This window comes from Amphiprion ocellaris, chromosome 23 (assembly GCF_022539595.1).
Source record: "Amphiprion ocellaris isolate individual 3 ecotype Okinawa chromosome 23, ASM2253959v1, whole genome shotgun sequence".
Lineage (NCBI taxonomy): Eukaryota > Metazoa > Chordata > Actinopteri > Pomacentridae > Amphiprion > Amphiprion ocellaris.
Window position 1 is genome coordinate 18,676,729 of NC_072788.1, and position 24,782 is coordinate 18,701,510.

Consider the following 24,782-nt stretch of genomic DNA (forward strand, 5'->3'; position numbering starts at 1 on the left):
AAAAAAAGGCAATTTTTTGTGATACATTTTCCAGTTACACAGTCTTAGATTAACATATACGTTGAAAAAAGTTACAAATATAAAAGTTACCAATGCAAGCTTACTTCCCCATTTCAGACTGTATGAAGAGATAAAACCTTCAATGTTAATTGGCTAGAGTATACCATTTTTGCTTTTATTTATTAATGCATAAATATAACTGTGCTTATTTATATAAAGCTTGAGTCAAAATACCTAAAACTAATATTGAGAAGGCCACAGTATTAAATATTACTTTTGGTTTGTTCTTGTGTGTTCTTTAGGACTACTTCCCACATTCCAAGGCTTCATCAAAAGGCTGCTGAGTGAGAAGCCACTTGTGCATGTCTTGCATGCGGAGATGGTGAACCTTATCAGGGAGCTGCTGTCAAAGTTCATGAGGCCGTCTTCCATCCCCGTCACTGTCAAGGATTTACTGAAATTAGATGTTGGAAATGGAGCTCTGCACTACCCTGATAAAAAGATGTGTGTGGGACGTTTCTGTCTTAATGCGTTTAACAAGGCAAGGATTGATCGAAAACCTTGGGTTTCAGATGTTTACAAATGTCTCAGAGCAGAATATGTGAAGGCAGCAACGTTTCTTTTCAAAAACCTGCCTCTAAACAACAAAGTGATTCTTTCGATGTCTGCTTTAGTGCCATCATTCATTTCTCAAGATAACACCCTGGATGCGTTCAAGACCTTAGGTCAAGCCTTGCCCAATGTGGTGGAGCCAGAAAAACTTGGTCAGCTTTTGGAAGAGGTTCAGACATACCAGATTGATCTCGATCTTATTGAGAAAGCCCATCATATTGAGGAGGAAAATGCTCGGATTGATGTTGACTGGTGGAGTCCCATTCTGTCCAAGAAGATGCCAAATGGGGAAGTGAAATTTCCCACCATGGGGAAATTAGTAAAGGCTCTTTTGTCTGTGTTTTCAGGCCCTCTTGTGGAGGGCTCTTTCAACTTAATGGATGACATTGTGGAAACAGACAGGGCTAGGCTACATATTGAGACATATGAGGCTTTAGCCATTATTAAGTCCCATATTAAGGCCTCTGGGAAAAAATCTCCCAGTATTGACATCAGTGCTGCCATGAGGAGAATGTGTCTCTCTTCATACACAAGATATAAAGAGCATCTAAAGCAAAGAAGGGAGAAAGTGATTAAACAAAAGGAGCTGAAACTAAAACAAGCTGTGAAGGTACTGCAAGCTATTGATTAAAAAAGGTAAACAAAGCTTCCAACTCCTCTCCAGTCACTGTTCCAGCCAGAGCTCCCACCTCCTCTGTTCCAGCCAGAGCTCCCACCTCCTCTGGTCCAGCCAGACCCTCCACCACCTCTGTTCCAGCCAGAGCCTCCACCTCCTCTGTTCCAGCCAGAGCTCCCACCACCTCTGTTCCAGCCAGACCCTCCACCACCTCTGTTCCAGCCAGAGCTCCCACCACCTCTGTTCCAGCCAGAGCTCCCACCACCTCTGTTCCAGCCAGAGCTCCCACCACCTCTGTTCCAGCCAGAGCTCCCACCTCCTCTGTTCCAGCCGGAGCTTCCACCACCTCTGTTCCAGCCAGAGCCTCCACCACAAGCTCCACTGTCCCTGCAACAGCGTCCACTTCCACTGCTGAAGTGAAAAATTCTACTAATGTGCCATGTGTCTCTGGAAAAACACAGAAGCGTACCTCTGGAATGGCCAAACTTGAAACTTTTGGTTTCAGTGCCAAAAAGCATAGAAAGTAAAATATTAGTAAGTTCAGGTTACATTTGTTTATTTGTTTTTTATTTTTAAGAGTTTGTAAATTGCTAAATAAAAGTTTTTCCTAACTCAATTAGTGCAGTAAGTTTTTTTTTTTTTTTTTTTTTTTTTCCCTATTTAATGTTCACTTGTTTCAAAGATTTTCAAACCCTTTAAAATTAACTTGAGAGCACCAAAATTGGCTTGTTAGCTTTAAAAAAATTCTGGGGGAGGACCCCCAACCAATACCACTCATTACACTTTTTATATTCATGTTATTAATATTCTATTCCTGTTCATTCTTCCATTCAGTGTGTTTTACAGCCAAATTTCACTATACAAACTTTTATACGCTATAGTAGTATTGTATTGCCACATTTTTAGAAGTGGCCAGTGATTTTGACATGAAAAAAAAATTCAGTCAAATGAAATTTTTTTGCTTTAATCCCTGAAGCTCCACTGTCCCTGCAACAGCGTCCACTTCCACTGCTGAAGTGAAAAATTCTACTAATGTGCCATGTGTCTCTGGAAAAACACAGAAGCGTACCTCTGGAATGGCCAAACTTGAAACTTTTGGTTTCAGTGCCAAAAAGCATAGAAAGTAAAATATTAGTAAGTTCAGGTTACATTTGTTTATTTGTTTTTTATTTTTAAGAGTTTGTAAATTGCTAAATAAAAGTTTTTCCTAACTCAATTAGTGCAGTAAGTTTTTTTTTTTTTTTTTTTTCCCTATTTAATGTTCACTTGTTTCAAAGACTTTCAAACCCTTTAAAATTAACTTGAGAGCACCAAAATTGGCTTGTTAGCTTTAAAAAAATTCTGGGGGAGGACCCCCAACCAATACCACTCATTACACTTTTTATATTCATGTTATTAATATTCTATTCCTGTTCATTCTTCCATTCAGTGTGTTTTACAGCCAAATTTCACTATACAAACTTTTATACGCTATAGTAGTATTGTATTGCCACATTTTTATAAGTGGCCAGTGATTTTGACATGAAAAAAAAATTCAGTCAAATGAAATTTTTTTGCTTTAATCCCTGACGTACACAAAAAAGCATTTTGAGTCATTACAGATGTATCCAAGGACCACTCTGCTGTCACAATAAAACTTCACTGCATCTGGCTTGTGATCCAGTTCATCTAAAATGAGCTCTGCCATCTCAACTGCCAGAACAGCCCCACATAGCTCGAGTCGGGGAATTGTAGGCTCAGGCTGCGGTGCTAGTTTTGCTTTCCCTAGCACAAATCCAACTTCACAGCGACCATCTTCGGTGACAGCTCGTAGATAAGCTACTGCCCCTATGGCCCAGTTTGAGGCGTCAGAAAAGAGACAGAGTTCGGTGTACGAGGATCTTGAGACTGACATTGGTACGTAACAGCGAGGTATGTTAAGGCTGCTCAGCTCCTGGAGCGATGATTTCCACGCCTCCCATGTACTCAGTTTGTCATCAGGAAGAAGGGCATCCCAATCCTGAATTCCACCAGCCAGCTCTCTCAACAATAATTTGCCCCTAACTGTCACCAGTGCTGTCAGTCCTAATGGGCCAAATATGCTGTTAATAATGGACAGTACTCCACGGCGAGTGTATGGCTTGTTAGCAACAGCTACTTTGAATGTGAAAGTGTCTGTGTTTAAATCCCAGCACAATCCCAGGTTCCTTTGGGTTGGCAGGGTTTCTTCATCAAGACCCAAATCTTTGATGCCGGAAGCTAGTTCCACAGGTTCAAAGGCCTGCATCACAGCGAGGCTGTTCGAAGCAATTTTGTGGAGTTTCAGGTTCGACTCAGCAAGCGATGCACAAGTACACTTCAGCAAGTCTATAGCTGCAGACTCTGTGGGAAGCGATATCAGTCCGTCATCCACATAGAAATGTCTCTCAACAAACTGTCTGGTGTCTGCTCCAAACTTTGGCTCACCTTGCTGAGCTGCTCTCTGGAGACTATATAGTGACTGCTGGAGACGGGCTGTTTTTAAAGACATGCGATACACCTCTTTCAACAGGTCATTATCCTTGTGTCATAGGAATCTCAGATAGTCTCTGTGGTCAGCTCTCACCAGGAAGCCATAAAACATTTGTTGAATATCAGCAGTGACTGCAACAAGGTCTTTTCTGAACCGTAACAAGACACCCAGGAGAGTGTTATTGAGGTCAGGCCCTTTCAGCAGGACTGCGGTGAGGGAGACTCCTTGTTGCTGGGCGCTTGAGTCAAACACGACTCGTATCTGTGCTGGCTTCTGGGGGTGATATACACCGAAGATGGGCAGGTACCAGCATTCACGTTGCTCATGGACTGGTGGTGCCGACTCTGCATGCTGGTTCTCAAACAGCTTTTCCATGAAGGCAGAAAACTGCTGTTTCATTTCAGGATTTTTGTTGAGGGTGCATCTTAAAGAGCTGAGGCGAGACAAGGGCTGCTCTCTATTATCTGGGAGAGACGAGGCGACCTGAACGGCAAAGGGGCAATCCAACTGTTCATTTCATCCTGATGGACTTCTTTCTCCATGATTTTTAGAAACGTCTCATCCTTGAAGGACATGGCACACTTGTCCTTCTTCTCTGTACGTTGAAACACTTTGAGCCCTAGTTTGTCTTCTGCTGACGAAGGCTTTGATGTGCATCTAAAATGGCCACTCCTTTGCTCCCCGCTGTAGCTTGGTTTTTCTTTTACATCAAAGCTGTTGTGGCAAGGAGTGAGGAGAGATGGACGTCTGTTCTGTAAGATGTGAGTCTTGAAGGCAGTTACAACAGGTTTATGAGCATTGTCGACGCACACTTCACCCACAATCACCCAGCCCAAGTCCAGGCGCTGAGCAAAGGGTGCGTTATGAGGTCCATTTACTTGCTGTCTCACTTTGTGCACCTGTATCATGTCTCTCCCCAGTAGAATCATCATCTGAGCATTAGGGTCTAGCTCTGGAATTTGGGGTGCAATGTGTTTTAAGTGGGCATGTGCAAGGGCGACCTCTGGTGTTGGTATTTCAGATCTGTTGGTCATTATTTAATTGCACTCGAGAGGTGGGAGATCCATGCATACACCTCCATTTACAGCTTCAATTTGAAAGCCCACTGCTTTTCTTCCTGTCATCTCTGTTGTACCTGCACACGTTTTCATCAAATATGGTGACAGGTTGCTTTCAACCCCAAACAGGTGGAAAAATTCAGAGCGAGCAAGTGAACGGTTGCTTTGATCATCAAGGATGACATACATTTTGACAGAAGGTTCTGACTGACCTCGAGGAAAGACTTGTACCAAACACACCTTTGAACAGGACCGAGAAGTGCTGCCTTCACTGCAGACCTTGGTGCACCTTGACGTCACCTCAAGTGCACGGCTGTCTTGAGGTTCTGCATCTGGCTCAGTTGTGGGTGATGGAGCAGAGAGATGGACTGAGTCTGGATGCATTGCAAAACAGTGTCTGTCACTCTCACACTCGGTACATTTCAGGATAGTCTGACAGTCTTTAGCTAGGTGGTTTGGGAAGCAGCACTTAAAGCACCACTTGCGCTCTTTTAAGATGTTTTTTCGTTCAATGTTTTCATTCTGAAGGCTCTACATTTAGCCAGAGGATGAGTCTTCTTGTGAACAGGGCAATAGCGAACAGGATCATTGGGCCTGCATCAGAACTTGTAGTGACATTTGTCTTATGCACAGATACAGCAGTCTTGAACCCACTCGGGTTAAATGGGGCTTTTTCATCTTTGTTGTTGGACAAGACAAAGCGTGGGTCATTTCTGGCCTTGGCTTGGCCATAAACAAAGTCCACAAAAAAGGAATAGGGAGGGAATGTCACTCTGTGTTCTTCCTTGTATCTGGAACCTATGCTGAGCCATTTGTCCTGTAGGCCTGGGGGCAATTTTTCTACAATAGGCTTTATTCCACGAGGAGTGTCGAGGTAAGCAAGTCCAAGAAGATAGCCATCACTTTTTGCCACCAGCAGCTCCATGAGAAGATCGCTAAGTTCTCTCAGTTTTGTGTTGTCCTTTGCAGATAGACGGGGGAAACTATCCAGTCTTTTAAACGAGGCATTTTCAACTATTTCTGGTGTGGCATAGCACTCCTGAAGTCTATCCCAAGACAATTCGAGAGCAGCTTTGGGGTTGGCAACATGAACAGCTCGGATTCTTTTTATGTGTTCAGAAGACTCCTTACCAAGCCACTTCACTAAGAGGTCCAGTTGTTCGCTGTACGTGAGCTCCAAGTCCTGTGTTGCATTGAGAAACGATGACTGCCATGCTCTGAAGTTCTCTGGTGAGTCGTCGAATTTTGAGAGGCCTGTGGTCACCAACTCTGCGTGCAGCAAGAAACTTGGCAAAGTCTATCATAGGTGGGCTGCTGGTGTACTGAGGAAGGTGCTGATTGTATTGTCTTTGCTGGTTATCCACTGGACCAGGAGTGAGTAAGTTTTCTGTGATAAATTGTCTTTGTAGGTTATTTTGTGGATTTGGAGTAGGTGTGCAATTGGCTGCACACATATTCTCATTGGCTAGAGGTGTGAAGATATGTGTGTGCTTTTCCTCCTTGACTGCAGGTGATGTCGCCGGAGAAGATTTTTTCATACAGTGAGAAACCTCGTTATGTGTGGGTGGAGCGTTGGCTTGCAGACTGAACTGTGTTTGGCGTTGCACATAATCCTCAATTCTCTGTTGAACTACTTGCGGTGGAACAGTGCTCTTCTCGCTTTGCACATCCTCATTTTCCATAGCTGCAGCTGCTTCTAGGACCTCAGCTTCGACGCAAGCAGCTGCTGCTTCTTTTTAGATCTCCAAGACCTCTAAATCTGCTTCCAGAGTAGTTTTTTCCAGGTCTAATCTGGCTTTCTCCTTTTTAATTTCCAACTGCTTTTTAGCATAGGCTGACTTGGTACGTGCTGCTTCGGCTGAAGCTCTGGCTCTGATGGCTGCTTCAGCAACAGAAGGCTTGGAAGAGGCTGAGTGTCTAGAGCTTGCTTTACATGCAGATTTGTAAGATTTAGATGCAATGGAATTCTTGAGGCTAGCTTCTGACTTAGCCTGATCATCTCTGACACTGGTTTCGATGTCCATGGCTGTGTTGTTTTACTTTACATCCACTGATGGCATGGCTTTTCACTGTACTGTTCTCTCTACATGTTATATACCGCTTGTATGTCAACGCAGTTAAACAGCCAGCCAAACTCGGTTTTCACGAGCCAGGACGTGAGCGCCTTGCTCCTTTATTAACATGTCATGGATGACAGGTGAAAACTTGTGAGTGAAACTGCAAATGTACAAACAGAGAAGAGGAAAGGGTACTTTTAGCTTGGTTATAAAGCTGTCACGTTGATATAACTGCTAGCAACCATTAAACATCAGACTAATGAATGAATGCTATGCTAACATGCTACGTAATTTATCACTTAACGCCATTGATATGCTGATGTGCTCATTCACATGCTAACATAGTTGGACATTAGTTTAACACATTTCTTAGATCAAAACGGACTGAACCACAATAAATGCTTCTCTACAAATAAACAACAGCCAAATTAAGTATTTTATAGTAATCCTCAACACTAAACAATGAAAAAACTTACAGCCATTGCTTTCGCGGGCGTAGGATAAAACGTAACAGGAGGAACGCTATCACCATGTGTCTGCTTCTCTCTGCGTGTGTACAAGTGAGCGTCTCTCTCCCATAATGCAAAGCGCATCCTTTTTAACATTTCACAATAAAATACTGATGAAATCGTTTTAACTTGGTTTTTAAACTGTATATTATTTAATCATAAATGAACTGTTATCTGCGGGCAGAACAACCTTAGTCCTTGATTTAGGAGCGAGGCTGATTGTAACAGCCTCACCGATAAATGTTGTTGATATACTTTGTCAATTGTAGTTAACTAGGAACACTGGAGGACTGTGTTTCACACCACTGTTATGTTTCTGGTTTCATGCTGCTTTGCTAAAATACTGAAGCTGCAGTTGCAATGTAGAGCAGTAGTCCTAATGTTATAGCTAAGCATGATAAGAAAAATGTCAGATCAGACTGTTACTTTACTCTAAAATAACCCTATATGACTGCCTAGTTTAAATAGGCTTTTATACCATCAACTGATATTTTGTGGATGTGCATGAATGTGGCTGAGCAGTTTACATTATTTAATTAAATCTTCACACTTTCATTATTCAGTTTTTGGTTTTCACAAAGCTGAAAAAAAAACTGAAATAATGTATGTTTTTATGGGCTCTTACTCTTAACTAAAAGCCTCATGCATAACATTTTGGCATGTGGAGGAACTAAAGGCTTGCGGTTCCTAAACTATGATTGGTCAGTGTCGGTTTTTGGAGGAGTTTAGTTTATAATCAGTTTAATGCTAAATGGAGTGTCACAGCTACACTGCCATGAAACTAGTTGCTGTATATCAGAGTAGTAATTTCACTAGTAAAAATCATAGTCCTATCACAAATTCAATTAAAAGTGGCTGCAGTCATGTAAAATCATTTCACCTTCGATTTCTTGTGAAGGACTTTGACTCTGTCAGAATCAAATGTGCTCAATGAAACAACTTCTCAGTTTGAATGTGATACACAGAGTTCAGAAATGATGAATAAGACTGTTGATGTCAGATTTGTATTGTTTGTAAATGTTGCTCATCCTGTCTATGCTTTTGAAGTTTACTATAACAGTAGTAAATGTTAATATGATAGCTCCACATATATGCTTACATAAAAAAACAGAGCTAATCATTATCTAATCTTTGTAAGTGTAATTCATTGTCTTTAGGAATGTAAAGCTTCTTCCCAACTTGTTACCTTCTCCACGTTCTACCACCTCAGCCACTGTGACATATGGTGGTTTTTTTGGTGCCCAGAGTTGGTTGTTTGTAGAATAGGTTGATCAGATGACAGTAGGTAGCCAATCCCTCTCATTGAACAAATTAATCACTGCTGTATGAGTGACTTAGTGTAAATTGCAAACAACTTCAGTAACAAAATTTCTAAGCAAATTGTTAAAGGTAAGTGTGACTAGCTAAACAGAATTGAGTACAGTCCTATGCAAAAACATTTAGCTGTAAAATTATTTGCAATAGGAGAGTCACGTGACGCGATAGGAGAAGATGGCTGCCTGAGCAGGAGCTCCAACTAGCATCACCAAATATCCTCTATAAGCATTCATAAACATATTTCTAGAATCGTGTCTTGCATATAGAACTCTCTTGATTAATCAGAATGGCGAAACATTTGAAAAGCGGGGACATTAAGAAACATTTGAGGTCCCAAAACCCGCAGAACGATGGCGACAGCAGTGTATCGGAGAGTTCCGAAGCTACACAGGTGGGACAGGACATTGCTAACATATTTGCTGCGCTGCAAAAAATATCCAGCGATTTGGCTGGTCTCGAAGAAATTCGACGAACCACAACTTCTGTCGAGGCTAAACTTTCTGCATTAATTACGCGCATGGTGGAGGTCGAAAAGAGGGTGGAGTGGCTAGAGGATGCAGATAAAAAGATGAGAGCATCGCTGGAAGCTAACCCGCTAGCTCACTAAAGTGGAGGTGGAGAACATCCGTGATAAACTAGAATATTTGGAAAACCACAACCGGCGCAATAATCTACGTTTTGTGGGCGTCCCAGAAGGCAAAGAGAGCGGAGATATGGTTGCATTTATGGCGCAGCCACCAGAGATTGATCGGGCACACAGAGCACCAACACCACGGCCAAATCCAGGGGAGAGACCGCGGGCGATCCTGGTCCGCTTCCTGCGCTCAGCTGACAGGGAGCTCATCCTACGCGCAGCACGGAATAAATCAGAGCTTCTCTGGGAAGGTAACCGCATCATGATTTTCCCTGACTTTTCGAGAGCCACACAATTGAAACGGGATAAATTCAGGGAGTGCAAGAAGGCTTTGAGGGAACGCAACATGAAGTTTGCTCTTCTGTACCCTGCCATCCTGAAGGTGGATTGTAACGGGGGTCAGAAGCGTTTTGACGACCCGAAGAGAGCAATGGAATATATCCAGAGGGTTACTGAGTGACCTGTGGCCCGTCACCTGGTTCTGATCGGGGCCAAAGTTGCCAGACTTGTCATCTATGTGTGGGACACGACAATGCAGAGGAGATGACTGTGTCGAGGGGGTAGGGGGAATGGAATAATTTCATTTTGTTAATTTTCTCTAAGAGTTACGGTTTCTCTCTCTCCTCCCTCCTGCTCCCCACTAGATTTTATTCACTGTCTTCAATTTAAATGTGAATTAATCCTTTTTTTTTCTTTTCTTGCTTATCTCGGTTTAAAAGGGGGAAGCGAATAGACCAAAAGATCTGTGTAACCGTTGACCGGTTGTCATTCCCCTTTGCTACTTTTATTTGTTTCTACAGTACTCTCCTCATAAAATTTGATTTATAAATAATGGAATATGATGCTGGGGGTTTGCGTGAGGCAAGTCACTGAACAATCGACAGTCATGGACCGTCAGGTTAGTCCTGTTCAATGGAGCAGTGCAGAGTTCTGTGTTAGGCGCTGTCTCTGGGTAGTGAGGGTTTCTGGGGTAGAAGGGTCTGAAGTTAGTTATTTTACACATATAGCTGAGGGAGTGTTGCATCTCAAAAGTATGTATCTTAAAGTTTTTAATGACTGCTAAATTTGATAATCTGCGCATTGCCACTTGGAATGTGAAGGGCCTGGGTCATCCAATTAAAAAGAAGAAAATATTCTCAGTTTTGAAATCTAAGAAATTGGATGTGGCGTTTTTGCAAGAGACACACCTGTCGGCAGTAGAGGCTGAGAAGTTATGTAAAGACTGGGTGAGCCATGTATATTACAGTGGAGGATCCAGTCAAAGCCGTGGGGTTTTAACACTTATAAATAAAAATTTGCAATTTAAATTTATCCAGCAAATTAAGGATACGATGGGAAGGATCCTCATAATAGTGTCAGAGATACAAGGTCATATAGTTATTCTGACAAATATCTACGCTCCAAACAGAGATGAGCCACAATTTTTCATAGATTTAGAGACAAAAATGCAGCAGGCTGGTAACCATAAGACTATCATTGGTGGAGATTTTAATTTAATACTGGATCCTGTTATTGATCGTAGCAGCACTGTTTCAACCAGGATGCCTAAAGCCACTTTAGTAGTGAGACGTATGGCTGAGTCTTTAGGCTTGATAGATGTATGGAGGATTTTAAATCCCCGTGGAAGAGACTACACCTTCTTCTCAGCCCCACACTCTACTTTTTCTCGAATAGATTTCTTTCTCATTTCCAAAGATCTTTTACAGTCAGTAATGTCATGCTCCATTGGTAGTATCTTGGTCTCTGACCATGCATTAGTTAGCTTGGAGGTTTTCTCTTTTAGTGATAGGACTCGGATGCCAAGGTGGAGATTAAATTCATCCCTACTACAGAATTCTAGATTTAAAGAGGCATTAAGAGGACAAATTATGATGTACATTGAGACGAATGGGCCCACGGCGCCCTCTGCGGGGACAGCCTGGGAAGCGTTGAAAGCGGTGCTGAGAGGTTTTGTAAATCCAGTATGCTTCTTATGAGAAAAGAAGGAAGATGGCAAAGCAAAATGAAATTGAAGACAGAATTAAACAGCTCGAGACGAAAGTAAAAAAACACTTTACTGGCGATGACTTTAGAGCTTCAACACAGCTCAAATATGAGTATAATAGTATCTTGTCACAGAAAGTTGAATTCTCGCTCTTAAGAATGAGACAAAAATATTATGAGTCAGGGGATAAGGCTGGTAAATTATTGGCAAATTGTTTAAAACAGAGAGAGCTTTCATCAATTATCTCAGCCATAAGAACAGAGGAAGGTGAACTGGAGGTCAAATCTGAAGAAATAAATAGTAGGTTTACAGAGTTCTACATAAATTTGTATAAAGCTGATAATCAACAAAATGGGGAGTGTATGGAGACATTTCTGCAGGGATTAGATCTTCCCAAACTGTCTGAATCTCAAAGAGCCAACCTTGATTCCCAAATAACCAAGGAAGAAATTATTAGGGTGATTAAAGAGTTGCCAAGTGGGAAAGCCCCAGGACCAGATGTGTTCACAGCCGAATTTTTTAAATGCTACGCCTTTGAGCTGACACCTTTACTCCTGAGTATGTACAATGAGGCTTTTGAAAAGGGACAGTTACCAGACACCTTATTAAAAGCTCTAATTACGCTTATTCTTAAAAAAGACAAAGATCCTTGTGATTGTAAAAATTATCGTCCAATCTTTCTTATCCCAATGGATACCAAGATTTTGTCCAAAGTTTTAGCTAATAGGCTGGAGAAGGTCATGACCTCTTTAGTGCATGAAGATCAGGTGGGCTTCATTCGCAAACGTAGTTCGGCAGATAACGTAAGACGGTTTATTGATATTATGTGGGCACTCTCAAATTCTAATTCGCCAGTTGCTGCTGTTTCACTTGATGCCGAAAAAGCCTTTGATAGGGTGGAATGGGGCTATTTATTTAGGACATTGGAAGTATATGGTTTTGGAGAAACTTTCATTAAGTGGGTTCGTCTATTATATAAGCGGCCAGAAGCAGCAGTTCAAAGCAATGGGTACATATCCTCATATTTTGAATTAGGGAGGGGTACGCGCCAAGGTTCCCCCCTCAGCCCTCTGTTGTTCTGTTTGGTTATGGAACCCTTAGCAGCAGCGATTAGAAGGGACGGTAACTTCCCAGGAGTGTTGTGCGGTGGCTCTGTCCACAAATTATTTATGTATGCGGATGATATTCTTCTACTGGTGTCGGATCCTGTGATATCGATGCCGTCATTGCTAAATACAATAAACACCTTCTCAAAGTTCTCAGGGTACAAGGTAAATTGGGATAAATCAGAGGCTCTTCCCTTAACGAAGTTTTGTCCCACTACACTCTTCCAGGCTGGCGGATTCAGATGGCCCAAGCAAGGGATGAGATACCTCGGCGTTATCTTCCCCCCTGTGTTGGATAATATTATTAAGGTGAACTTTGATCCTCTCATAGAGCAGTTAGGTATTGATGTAAAGCGCTGGTCATCACTATATTTGTCATTGTGGGGTAAAGTTAATGTTATAAAAATGAACTGTATTTCCAGGATCAATTATCTGCTTCAGTCTCTCCCATTAGAAATCCCATTCAGCTACTTTAAAAGACTAGATAACATGTTTAAAGAATTTATCTGGAATGGAAAGAGACCACGTATGAACATGAGAAAATTGCAGAGACCGGTCAGCGCTGGTGGTTTAGGGCTCCCGAATGTGCTATATTACTACTATGCATTTAGTCTGAGACATTTGGCCCACTGGGCATTGCCCCCGCAGAGGGCCCCTCCATGGTTTGGTATAGAGCAATCTGTATCAACTCCTCTCCCAGTGCTTCACCGTTTATCCACCAAACTGTTAAAGGCTCACCCAGTCATATCTCATCTTCAAAGTATATGGAAGAAGGTCTCAAGCCTGATGGGGTTTGATCCTTATTTAAATAGAGCCTCCAGCATCTGGATGAATCCTAAGCTGAATATTAATAAAAAAGCATTTTTCTGGAAGGAATGGGCAGACAAAGGAATTTTGGTATTGGAAAATCTATATAATGGTAACTCACTCTATTCGTTTGATGACCTAAAGCATAAATATGACTTACCTAAAACCCAGTTCTGGAGGTATCTTCAATTACATCATTTACTGCAACAGACTTTTGGGCTACACTCCCCAAGGTCAGCAGATGAGCTAAATAGAGTTCTTAAGATAATGGGAAAAGGCCATGAAACAGCCAAATACTATAAGAGTTTGATGGAATATGGAAGAGATGGAGGTATCTCCTCACTTAGAACGGCTTGGGAAAGAGACTTGGGGGTTTCTTTTAATGAGGAGAACTGGGCTAAAATATGTGGCAACTCCCAAATGATGTCAAGAGATCTGAGGGTGAGGCTCATTCAATTTAAAATACTACATCGATTTTATTGGACACCGAGTAGACTTTTCAGACTAGGTCTAAAGGATACAGCTGCCTGCTGGAAGTGTGGTAGGGATGAAGGTACACTGATACATGTGTTATGGTCATGCCCCAAGATCAGTCAGTATTGGAGGAAGATTCATACTAACATCACTAATGTTATCAAAAGACAATTTGTGCTCTGTGCAAAACTTTATGTTTTGGGGGACTGTACAGTGTTGTCTGGTTTTCCACAACCACTGAAACATTGGATACAAACTGCTATTATGATCGGTCGACAGATCATCCTCAGAAGCTGGAAGAAACCCGGAGAACCCTCTTTTGGTGGTCTGGCCTGGACAATGGAATTGGGCAGAGCTGCTGCTTATGAAAGAATGTCATACAGGATACTGGACAGAACAGAAAAATATTATCTGAAGTGGGAAATGTACCTCGATAGCATCCAGATGTCACAGTAAAGATCGGGCTAATGCGCAATGATGTCAAGGAGCTGGTGCCAGATGTATTTTGTTTTGTTCTATTTATGTGGCTACTCAGCCAGTTTACTTACTATGGGTACTGCCTTCCATAATAGGCTGAGATGCAAATCACCTCTGAGAGTGATGGACCCTTCTTGGTTGTGGGTGGGTGGGATGGGAGGGTTTGAGTGTTGATGGTTGTATGTTGCAAAAATTTAAAAACAATAAAAACTACAAATCATTAAAAAAAAATATTTGAAATAGTTTCACACAGCCACCGTGTTATATCTCAGGTGAAGAGTAGAGTATTTTTCCTTATGTAAAATTTAAAACTAACCCTTTTGAATCAAAAACATGCTGGACCTCATTCTAGTCCAACAAGTTTGTCTTGATTTTATCTGAACAAAGTCTGACAGGGCTGTCACAGAAACTCTGATTTCCATTAATAACTACAGTACAAATTCTCACAGAGTGTCCTGTCAGTCAGAGGTAAATTGTGCAAGTAATGCACTGTCTGTGGGATAATTTTAGGATTACGCCACTGCAGTGCTGATTAGTAGTACTATGGCTCATTACTGCTCCAACTGTGTTTCTGTTGAGTTTTAGTTGGTTACCAATCTTCCTGTAGCCTTTTTCATCTTTATGGAGTCCAGCAATTAAACATTTTCAGCTCATCTGGCCAGTATTTTCCATGTGAAACCTTTCTCATAACCTGTGAAACTTTTCTCATGCAAACAAAAACTAAGGAAGTTCAGATGTGCCAAGTTCATTTTAGAACCACGTTCAAGCAGATAGGCTGACAAGAAATCCCAGGTGTGCTCACTGATTACAGGTGTTACTTTTGTTGCACTGAGTTGCAGCATTGCTGCCTGTATTTCCAAAACAGTCTTTCTACTGTTGTCACTTGTGCTTTTTCATATAAGAAAAATATTTTATTTGTTAACTTGGTAACAACTTAATTTTTGTGAAATAATGCAACTTCATATCATTTTATCCTTCAAATGATTACAAATGATTTTTTTTCCAGGTCATAGAATTAGCAGAAATTAGAATTTAAATGATGTTTGATTATATCAGAAGCTAAAAGTAATTTACTGTGTGCGCTGTGAGGGTTTCTGTGTACATGGTTGTGTTATTTTAACCACACTTGTGACTGCATTTTAGTGATATCAATTATATTATTATGATATTATTATTGCTGCTGTATTTTTAGGGAAAGCTGAAGTAACTGTACACCGAACAGTTTAAGCATTTAAAATTACACAAATGAATCCATTCAAAACATGTTTTCGAGTTGCTTATTGAGAATTATTTCGATATAGATAGATGATAGATAGATAGATAGATACTTTATTTATCCCGAGGGAAATTCAAGTGTTCAGCATCATAAAATAACAAAAAGGCAGATTAGTAACATTAACATGAAAGATTAGTATATACTCTGAAAAAGTCTTGCTGTACAATACTATAAAAAAACGCTTCTAATTTTAAAATCTATAGAATACTAAATGTAAATTAAAGCTGCAAGCAGCGTTGGACGGGTCCTCGCATCCGTGCTGGTCGGCGAATCCACGCACGTCCACCAGGTGGCGCTGCGACCGAGAGTGCATGTCGGCCTATGGATGCGACGAGGGCTGGACTCTGATCACACGTGTAAAATTTCAGGCAGATTGGAGCATGTTCAGGCTACTTATAGAGCTTTTCCTGTCCATCCACCAGGTGGCGCTGCGACCGCGAGGGTATATTGGCCTACGGATGTGATCAGGGTCGGACTCTGATCACGTATATAAAATTTCAGACAGATCGAACTATGTACAGGCTAGTTATAGAGCATTTCCTGTCCATCCAACAGGTGGCGCTATGGCTGTGGCTGTATTTCAGCATGTGAATGTCATCAGGGCAGGACTCTGATCATACATGTAAAGTTTGAGGCAGATTGGAGCTTGTTTAGGGCAGTTACACAGCAGTTGATGTTTCATGGCGAAGCACCAAAATTCAGGAGGCCGCCATGGCCACGCCCTCAGACTTAAGGTGAGCATTTTGATAACTTTTGATCACCCATGCCTGGAGTACATCCTGGTCAAATTTCAGCTCTCTCGGTGTTACCCTGTTTGAGTTTATAGCTTTTGAAAATGTACAAAAATGACCCAAAATCGTCAAAACATATGACAATATAATTCACAATGGCCGACTTCCTGTTGGGTTTTGGGCATGGGTGTCAATTGCATTTTTGTGCGTCTTGACGAGTTACATATGCCTACCAAGTTTCATAATTCTAGGTAACACGTACTGGCCGTAGTAACTGTTTGAAATTTTCCAGGTGGCTCTATGGAGCCATTTTGCCACACACATGTGCAGTTTCCCTAAAATATCACATGGGTTGCCGGTCCAGATATGTGTGGTAATTTTGGCGAGCATTTGAGCATTTTTAACCTGTCAAAAAGTACTTTATTACGGCAACGATGCGTTGCCACGGCAACAGTGTTTTATGAATCGTCAAAATCTTCACACTGTGGCATCGTGTAGGCATAACCACTCAGCTGACCAATTTTCAAGATGATATGACAAAGTTTCCGGCAATGGTAGGTGCAAATGTAATGACAATTACTTCCTGTTGCCAATAGGTGGCGCTATGAGTATTTCTAAATTTACGAGTGTGGATGTGTTCAGATCCGGACTGGTGTCCACCATATCAAGTTTGGTCCAGATTGGACCATTTCCAGCTGAGATATTAATAATTCAATTTTCATGGCGAGAAATCGGAATTCGCCGCGCCGCCACAGACACGCCCTTTGACGACGAGCCACCATTTTCTCTGGGAATCATCATCAATGTGTTCTGGTTTATGTCACCAAATTTGAGGTGAATCTGATCAACGTGCTAAGAATAGTACATCAGTGTGAAAAATGTCAATTTCCTGCTACCACAAGGTGGCGCTATGACTGTGAATGTATATAACCGTATGGATGTTGTCAGGGCTGGACATTGATCACACATGTAAAAAACCATTCATTTAAATAATATTTTCTCATTACAAGAAATGCTGGTGTTTCAGCTTCAAGGCTCAAGGAATACTCCAGTGTAAAACTAATCTGTTACAAGTTAACATACTCATGATTCAGAACAGTTCTTTTCTCAATATGTCATTTTCTTGGATTATGTGTATTAATTTATTAATGTGTGCATTGCTTAAATGACAAAGCTGAATTAAATTTAGATGATTTAAATCTGCTTATTTGCTTAAGTCAAATTAATATAGTTTTTTTATAATGCTTTTCAAAAATAGCTTTTTATGCAATGTTTGTACATTCATACATTGTGCAGCTCCAGATTCAGCAGGTCTGTCTCTCCATCGCCACACTCCTACCAATGAACCAGCCCTGCTCCCAACTGAACAAGGAGCTGAGCAGCATTGTGTTGAGTGACATGTCAGCTGGAAACTACAGGGCGTCGATGTGAATTTTAGTTTATTACTGATTATGTCTTGAATCAGTGCTGTCAGTGCTGATTATGTTTCCTTGTACAGATCATTATATGAAACAAAAACAGCCTATAGTCTGTGTTGATGATGGACAGTGTGAAGCACTGACTAATTCAGACTGTATTAAAAGTTACAGCTAATGTTAAAATAATACCTTCAAGTCATGTGACCAAGGTGTGTCTCCATAAATTTGATGCAGACTGAAATGTGGTTGTTTCCTGACATCTAGTTGTTCTGATACACAACTGCAGGTAATCTGATTCAATATTCCGCAGAATTCAGTGATACTGAATTTTTTCTGTGGTACATGCAGATAATTTAAATCAGCAACATGGTAGAAGGTAAAAATCTGGTTATGGTATGATTACAAATGGTTTAAAATTACAAGATGTGTTATCACACACATCATGTACAGAGCCAGGACTGATCCAGTGATACAGTTTTGTCAGGGAGGAGTGTGGAAGTGGAAGAAGAGTAATCTGATGCATTAAATTGAGTTTATTGTCATGTCTACTTCTCTTCCAGATGTCGGTAAACTCCTCCTTATCCTCCAATGACTCCTTTCTGCATTCAAACATTTCCTCCATCATTTCTGACTTCCCTTTAGACATGACTTGTGTCATCACCAGACCAGATTCCATCATCTCACCTTGTACACAGTCAACAATATCATCATCCTCCTCCCTCTCTGCATCTTCACCATCTACCATGGTCTCCAACAATGGAGACAAAAGTGCTCCACCTCAGCAGCAACCATGGGTCACTCTGAGAGCTTCACCTACCACATGGTCACCATGGAGCTGATTAGTGTTTCTGGGTGTATCCTCTGCTGTTGTGGTGTCTCTGTGATAATTTCAAGATAATCATTTTGGGGACCTTTCTTTCTGCTTTCAGCTGGTATGGACAGATGTTGTTCCACGTCATGACCTGCTTGGAGCGCTACCTGGCTGTGGTTCATCCCTTCACCTACCTGAGCAAAGAGAGAGGGATCAGAATCAGAAACATCAGCATTGGCTGTGTCTGGCTGCTTTGTTTTGTAGGGACAAGTATACGGATGCTGAAAGAGTCCGTCTTTTATGATCTCTGCCTCTTGATACTATCTTTAACAGTCATCTCCTTCAGCAGCATTTCTGTTCTCTGTATTCTGATTCTTCGAGGTCCAGGAGAACAGGGTGGGGGCAGGGAGAGGGTTGACCAATCAAAGCAGAGGGCATTCTACACCATTATGGTCATACTGGGAGTACTGATGTTGAAGTTTGGTTGGAATATGGTTTGGGCTGTGCTGAATGTGTTGGAAAGAGGTGCTGACTGTGTGATAATCACAAGTATGTCTGGTTTAATCTTCCGAGTAGTTTGGTATTACCTCTGTTGTTTCTACACAGAGCAGGAAAACTAGTGTGTTGGAAGAAAAACATCCAAAGAGGATAAAGGCAAGACTGACTTCAGATACATGTAAAATTTATTAAATCTGTCACATCAAGTCACTTTAGAGCATATTTAAAAACAACAAACATTAGCAAATGTTCTTTACAGAGAGAATGATCTGACAACACAGACAGAATAAACATGAGAAAATAAAGATACAGAGAATGATTGAAAACAAAATTATAATATTAATTCTTCAAAAGATAATTAATTTTGTTGTCATTGCAAAGCTGTCATTCAGTAGAAAGTTGTTTTAGGATTCATACCTTCCTATAACTTGTGGGGAATATGACTGGTTGTGTTTCACTACTCCCTATTTAAGATAGCTTCTCTTTGTAACAAGTCATCTATCTGATGAATAAAGGCACTTCATTAAGTTAGATAGTGTGTGTGAGTCTGTTTGAAACTGCAGAAATTTCAACAAAACCAGTTTTGTTGCTTCTGCTTCACTGAATAATCCTCATTAAACTGCTTTGAAATGTGCTTTGAATGGTTTTATTTCCATTAAGTTACATGGTTTTCAAAAAACATTTATAACAGACAAATTATCATTGCTGGTGTTTTTATTTAGAATTATTAAAATATTAAAAAAGTCCCTCTATTCAGTCATCAAACATATTAAGTCCCTTGTGAGCAATAACGCTGGATAATAAAGTTGTTTAATGTACATGTAAAGACTTTTTTTTCCTGATTTAGTGCTTAGTTCAGATGAAGTCATTATTGTGGGGGAGTTTAACATTCATGTTAACGTTGACAGTGACAACCTTGAGACTGCATTTAATTCATTATTAGACTTAACTGGTTTTTCTCAACATGTAAATAAACCGACTCAGTTTTAACCACACCCTTGAGCTTGTTCTGACTGGTATAGAAACTGAACAGTTAACAGTATTTCCCCAGAACCCTCAGACAGAAGTCTGACCATTTTTTAATAACATTTCATTTTACAGCAATGGATTGTACAGCAGTTGAGAATAAGCTTCAACACCATTTATGGAAAAAAATGAAGGGCAGATGTAACAATTTTTCCCACCTGCTCCTTGCCATAATTCCCATCTGCGGACTTTAAAGCAGGCCTCGCAAAAGCTGGTAAGGAAGTGGCATTTCACTAGTTTAGCGGAAGTTTACGTAGCTTGAAAAAATAGTCTAATGCTTTATAAAAAAAAAAAAGCTCTTCGTAATGCCAGTAATGCTAGTATGCTGATACTATTTATCATTAATAGAGGAGAACAAGAAGAACCCCAGGTTTCTCTTCAGCACTGTAGCCAATGCTGATGTGGCGAGATTCGAGGAATGTTTGTAGCCAATTAGACCAATTATGGTCCCGACAACGCCACCTGGGACCTGCACCCAGGAAATCCTAGCTCAGGTGTGTTTCACTGTCACTAAACCAATTAAGGCTCAAACAGGGTCCATTAACACAGGGGGGCGAGACGTGTTCCAATTTAACAATGTTTATTAACAATTTATAAGGAAGGAAATAATGTCACACACCAGTTAACATATACTAACTAAAAGAAAGAATGAGCAACAAGGAATAAAATAAACCCAGGCTAGGGCTTACCCTGCGGCAGGACAACCAAAAAAGGGGAGAGGAATCCTTAAATGAATCACCCGTGACACTGCAAATAATACACACACACACACACAAAACCAAAAGAAAGGGGGGACCGTGAAGAAGACCACCACCACCAGGAAATAACTGCCGCAGTAAGCCACAGCACCTGTACACAGAAGACAAAGACAAAGATTAATAAAACGTGCCCAAACTAACCATAACTGGTGTGGACAAAAGAAAACAAAACCAAAGAACAATAAATGATGAATTAAATCAATACATAAGGCTAAATAAACTCACAAAGAAAACAACAAAAAAAACCCACAATTAAACTAATGCAACAAAGCAAACCAAAACACCAAAAGGAAATACCTGAATTAATTTCCAAATAACAAAGGAAACAAAACACCATCAACTGAAGTAGCCCTTGCAGCTGTACAAGTTCTGACACAACAGCAACACAACCAGCCTCTACACGAGTGGACGCAGACGGCACTCAGCCGTACTGGGCTGAGAAGTCCGCTCCAAGCCGCCGCAAACAACAGAATAAAAAAAAAACCATAAACAATTCACCAAACAAATATTAAAGAGAACCAAAACAGCAGCTCAGCTTGAAGCGATGGTAGCAGTCCGATTATGCCGGGCTGTTAACTGGAAAGAAAAATAACACTGAGTTAATAAACTCGTTACATAAAACCAGAGTAGCGGCTGGGGAGACCAACCCATCACGTACCTGGCAACTGGAGGGTGTGAGCCACAAGAATACGGCTCACGCACACACCCACACACACCCAGAGCGAGCCTGTGTTCATCTGCCCAGCAGGACTCCAGCAGATCCCCGCTTCACCCCGGGGAATTCACCCCAGCACTCAGCCACGCTGGAAGGTGTGGAAATATGGTGATCACCAGATGTAATCACATGCCAAAAATAAAAGAAAGCGGCAGAACACTTACGTATTCAGACAGCACACCTTGACGGCAATCACAACGGCTGGATACACCAGAGAATGGCTGCGTCCACCAACGCCGTCATGCCAAACCACAGCCACCACGGAAGCAAGCAGGGAGGGGAAGACAGGAAGCTCCACCGCTGCACACCTGAATATAAAGGGCGCATGGTACCGCCCAGCAATACGGTGCTCGCACCGCTGGCACGGCGCCCAACAGCGGCCAGGAGGGAGACAACCTCCTGTCACACTGACAAAGAGTCAGAGCTCTGTTGAGCCTTGTATTCTGTTAGCTCTGAGCAGTAATGACTTCTTGAGCTTCTTTACAGATAAAATTACTACAAGTATCAAAGATGACCAAAGATATGTGTTCATTTCAGTTCAATTCAGTTCAGCCTCATTTGTATGGTATGACTGCAGTTCGGGTTATCCAGGGAAGCGTTACAGAACCCATAGGCCTGAAATGTTGTTTATGCAATAGTTGAGAAATCTTTCTGTTGTTCCTGGAATGTTTATGCTACTCCTAGACATGTTTAGTTAGAAGAGATTCTTGTTCCCGTATTGGGAACAAGAATTGTACCTAATATGGAGAAAGTGAGACTCTGCTACTCGAAAAAAATGTTAAGAGAACTCTTCATACACGAACCTATATAAGTGAGTTATCTCTGTAATTCAAACTGAGTTGTTCATATCAACTGAGAATGCTCCCGGATATCCATGGTGCCTGATGGAATTAGGCACCATGGATAATTTATCTTTATGCAAACAAGTTAGTGTCAATTGTGGTAGGACGGCTCAGTCCGCCTCCACTCGTATTGTGTGCATCAGATCCGGTCTGCGCAGCTGGGAGTAATCTGCCTAATGCACCTTGCTTGCTGGGCGGTGCCACACCCAGTTATATCTAGGAGAGGGCTGTGCGTCTCGTACATGCATCCTCTTTCCTGTTCCTGGGCCGGAGGGCTACATTAGTAGCATGGTTTAGCATGGATTTGCGTGGTGGTTTTTGAGACGCTGGCTGTCGAGCTTTCGCTGTTTCCTGTCATCAGGTATGTGCCGACGTGGTCGCTACATCGCTGGGCTATATTAGTGGTGTTTGATGTGCTTTCTGCTTTCTAGCAGAGTCGGGCCGTATTCTGGCTGAAGGCTGGGAGCCGGGCGTAATAATTCACGCGCTGCATTGAATTTCTGAGGTAGGCTGGCTCGTTTCTATCGCGTTTATGCATGTTTGTTGGGCTGCACATGAAATGACTATGTTTCTGGTTGCTGTTGGCAGTGATTGAGCTGCATTTTTCTGCGGCTGTCTCCCCTGTTGCCTGAAAAGCTCTGGCTACATTGACGGGCGGCTCTACTTCCTGAAGCGGGCTACTGCTGTTCTGTCTGCAGTTCATCGCGGCAAGCTCTTTGCTCATCGGCAGCTGTTTTGTTGTTGTATGATGTTTAAAAAAAAAAAAAAAAAAAAAAAAGAACAACGATCTTGGTGTGCGTATTGCCTCTTGCCCAACAGGCCTGTTATTGAGAGTATTATTATTATTATTATTATTAGGGTTGTTGCTGTTTTTTTGTATTAGAATTGTTAGTATTAGAATTGTTAGTTTTAGAATTATTAGTGTTAGTATAGATCTTGGGATTCTTGATTAGTTAGTTTTGTTTATTTACTTATTTGTTGTGATTGCATATTTAAATTATTCAGCTATCTTTTTTTTTTTGTTTGGGTTTGTAAATTTTGTTTTCCTTTTTTTTGGTTTATTGGGTTGACTGGGCGAGGGAGTAAGGGGTGCATGTTGGCGTAATTGGCCTTGGTGGTGACCTCGTGGGCCCAGCCTAGTGTGGTGGTGTGGCAGTTTATTTGAGATCTATGTAGGTGTGCCTCGTTTTTCCGTGACTAACAGTTTGCCTCTTTTCCTTGGACAGGAGCTGTTGGGCCAGGTGGCTGGTGGCTGACTGATTTCCCCCGGCGGTGGTGGTCCCTTCACTCCCTGTACAATAGTGCACTTGGGTGTTCGTCAATGATTTTGTTTTTGTTGGAGCCAAAATATGGTTACTTTGTTTAGATTGTTGATAGTGTTGGTATGACTGTGTGGGTGTGGCTTTAGGAGCCACGGGGTTGCCCTCTGTTGGGAGTAGACTGCATATATGATGGCTAATGAATGAATGAATTCAGGTGTGCAGTTTGGAGAAGGAAGCCGAACAGTTTTCGACCGTGCTCAAACGCCGTGTCAAGCAGATGAATGTTGTCAGGTTTTATAATGTTGGAAACTTAATGTTGACTTAATGATAACTTACCTGCAGTGCCGTAAATAAAAGAAACATCCAGTACAAACGAGCAGAGACACTGTTTTAATTTGAAGCCGCACGCGTAAGACTGGAGGACACTAACTGCCACCTCAGTGACTACAGGTAAAGTCACTACAGTTTTGTTCACGTGTGGTGTGGTGCATTAAGACCCTTCCCTTCTCCCCTCCAGTTCGTCATCGCTGCCTGGTAAAGCCCTCAGCCCTGTGCCTGGTGACTGTTTCGGTGGCACACTTAATTAAAGTCAGGGGGGGCCCTTGAGGATTAGATTAATACTGTGCCACTTACTACCAAGTTATGTCTTGGCATCGCCAACAAGGTCTGTTTTAGAAAGAGTGTACATTTTTAAATATTGTTAATAAATTTCATTTTTCTATACTTAAAGTGGAATCGCGTCAGTGTCCGGTGCCTTTCGTACCTGTGTGACCTTTCTTGTGGTCTGTATTGGAGTGGTGGTCCTCCCTAAATAGATCTCCTGGGGGAGAAACTCCCCCAGGTGGCGTTGTCGGACACGTGATAGATAGCAAACATACATCTAACCCTCCTAGCCTTGCCACACAATGGATGTTTTCAACATCTTGACATCCTTGATATGTCTGAGAAACTACAAGAGAAAAAAATAATCTTGCCCGTCGTACAACTGTCACAAATGTATCAGGAACACCTTTATAAGTGTATAAAAATCATGAAATCTGAAGAGACGTGAACTTCATGTTTTAAAACAAATTTCTTCTTCAGGATGAGTTGAAATGTGATAAATAGGAAGGCAAATGATGTTTAAATTCATTTGGCTTGAAGGGAATGCGGAGACAACATATTTTACCATAGTGTGCAATTCAGCTCAGGAACAGCTTTTTAAGTGTATAAAGATCATGAATTCTGAAGAGACGTGAACTTCATGTTTTAAAACAAATTTCTTCTTCAGGATGACTTGAAATTTGATAAATATGAAGGCAAA

At 41.4% G+C, this 24,782-nt stretch overlaps 1 protein-coding gene and 2 long non-coding RNA genes across 5 annotated transcripts; 1 reads left to right on the forward strand and 2 right to left on the reverse strand.

Annotated features, from left to right (window-relative positions):
* Positions 1–2,717: 2,717 nt before the first annotated feature.
* Positions 2,718–7,510, reverse strand: LOC129348158 (uncharacterized). Its single transcript, XM_055007848.1, has 2 exons — positions 7,311–7,510; positions 2,718–6,994 (listed from the first exon to the last, which is right to left on the reverse strand). Exon 2 carries the CDS (start codon positions 3,735–3,737, stop codon positions 2,787–2,789), a length of 951 nt encoding a protein of 316 aa, XP_054863823.1. The 5' UTR covers positions 3,738–6,994; positions 7,311–7,510; the 3' UTR covers positions 2,718–2,786.
* An 11,529-nt stretch (positions 7,511–19,039) lies between these two features.
* LOC111564270 (uncharacterized) lies at positions 19,040–21,690 on the reverse strand. The gene is made up of 3 exons (XR_004846813.2): positions 21,540–21,690; positions 21,319–21,463; positions 19,040–21,236 (listed from the first exon to the last, which is right to left on the reverse strand). It is a non-coding gene; the product is annotated as an uncharacterized LOC111564270 (long non-coding RNA).
* A 665-nt stretch (positions 21,691–22,355) lies between these two features.
* Positions 22,356–24,208, forward strand: LOC111564271 (uncharacterized). 3 transcript variants are annotated; one of them, XR_008600497.1, is made up of 4 exons: positions 22,356–22,578; positions 22,649–22,722; positions 22,806–23,011; positions 23,444–24,208. It is a non-coding gene; the product is annotated as an uncharacterized LOC111564271 (long non-coding RNA). The 3 variants fall into 3 exon arrangements; XR_008600496.1 differs by having other exon boundaries at positions 22,366–22,578; positions 22,652–22,722; XR_002745767.3 differs by having other exon boundaries at positions 22,370–22,578; positions 22,652–22,722; positions 22,806–22,960.
* Positions 24,209–24,782: the final 574 nt, after the last annotated feature.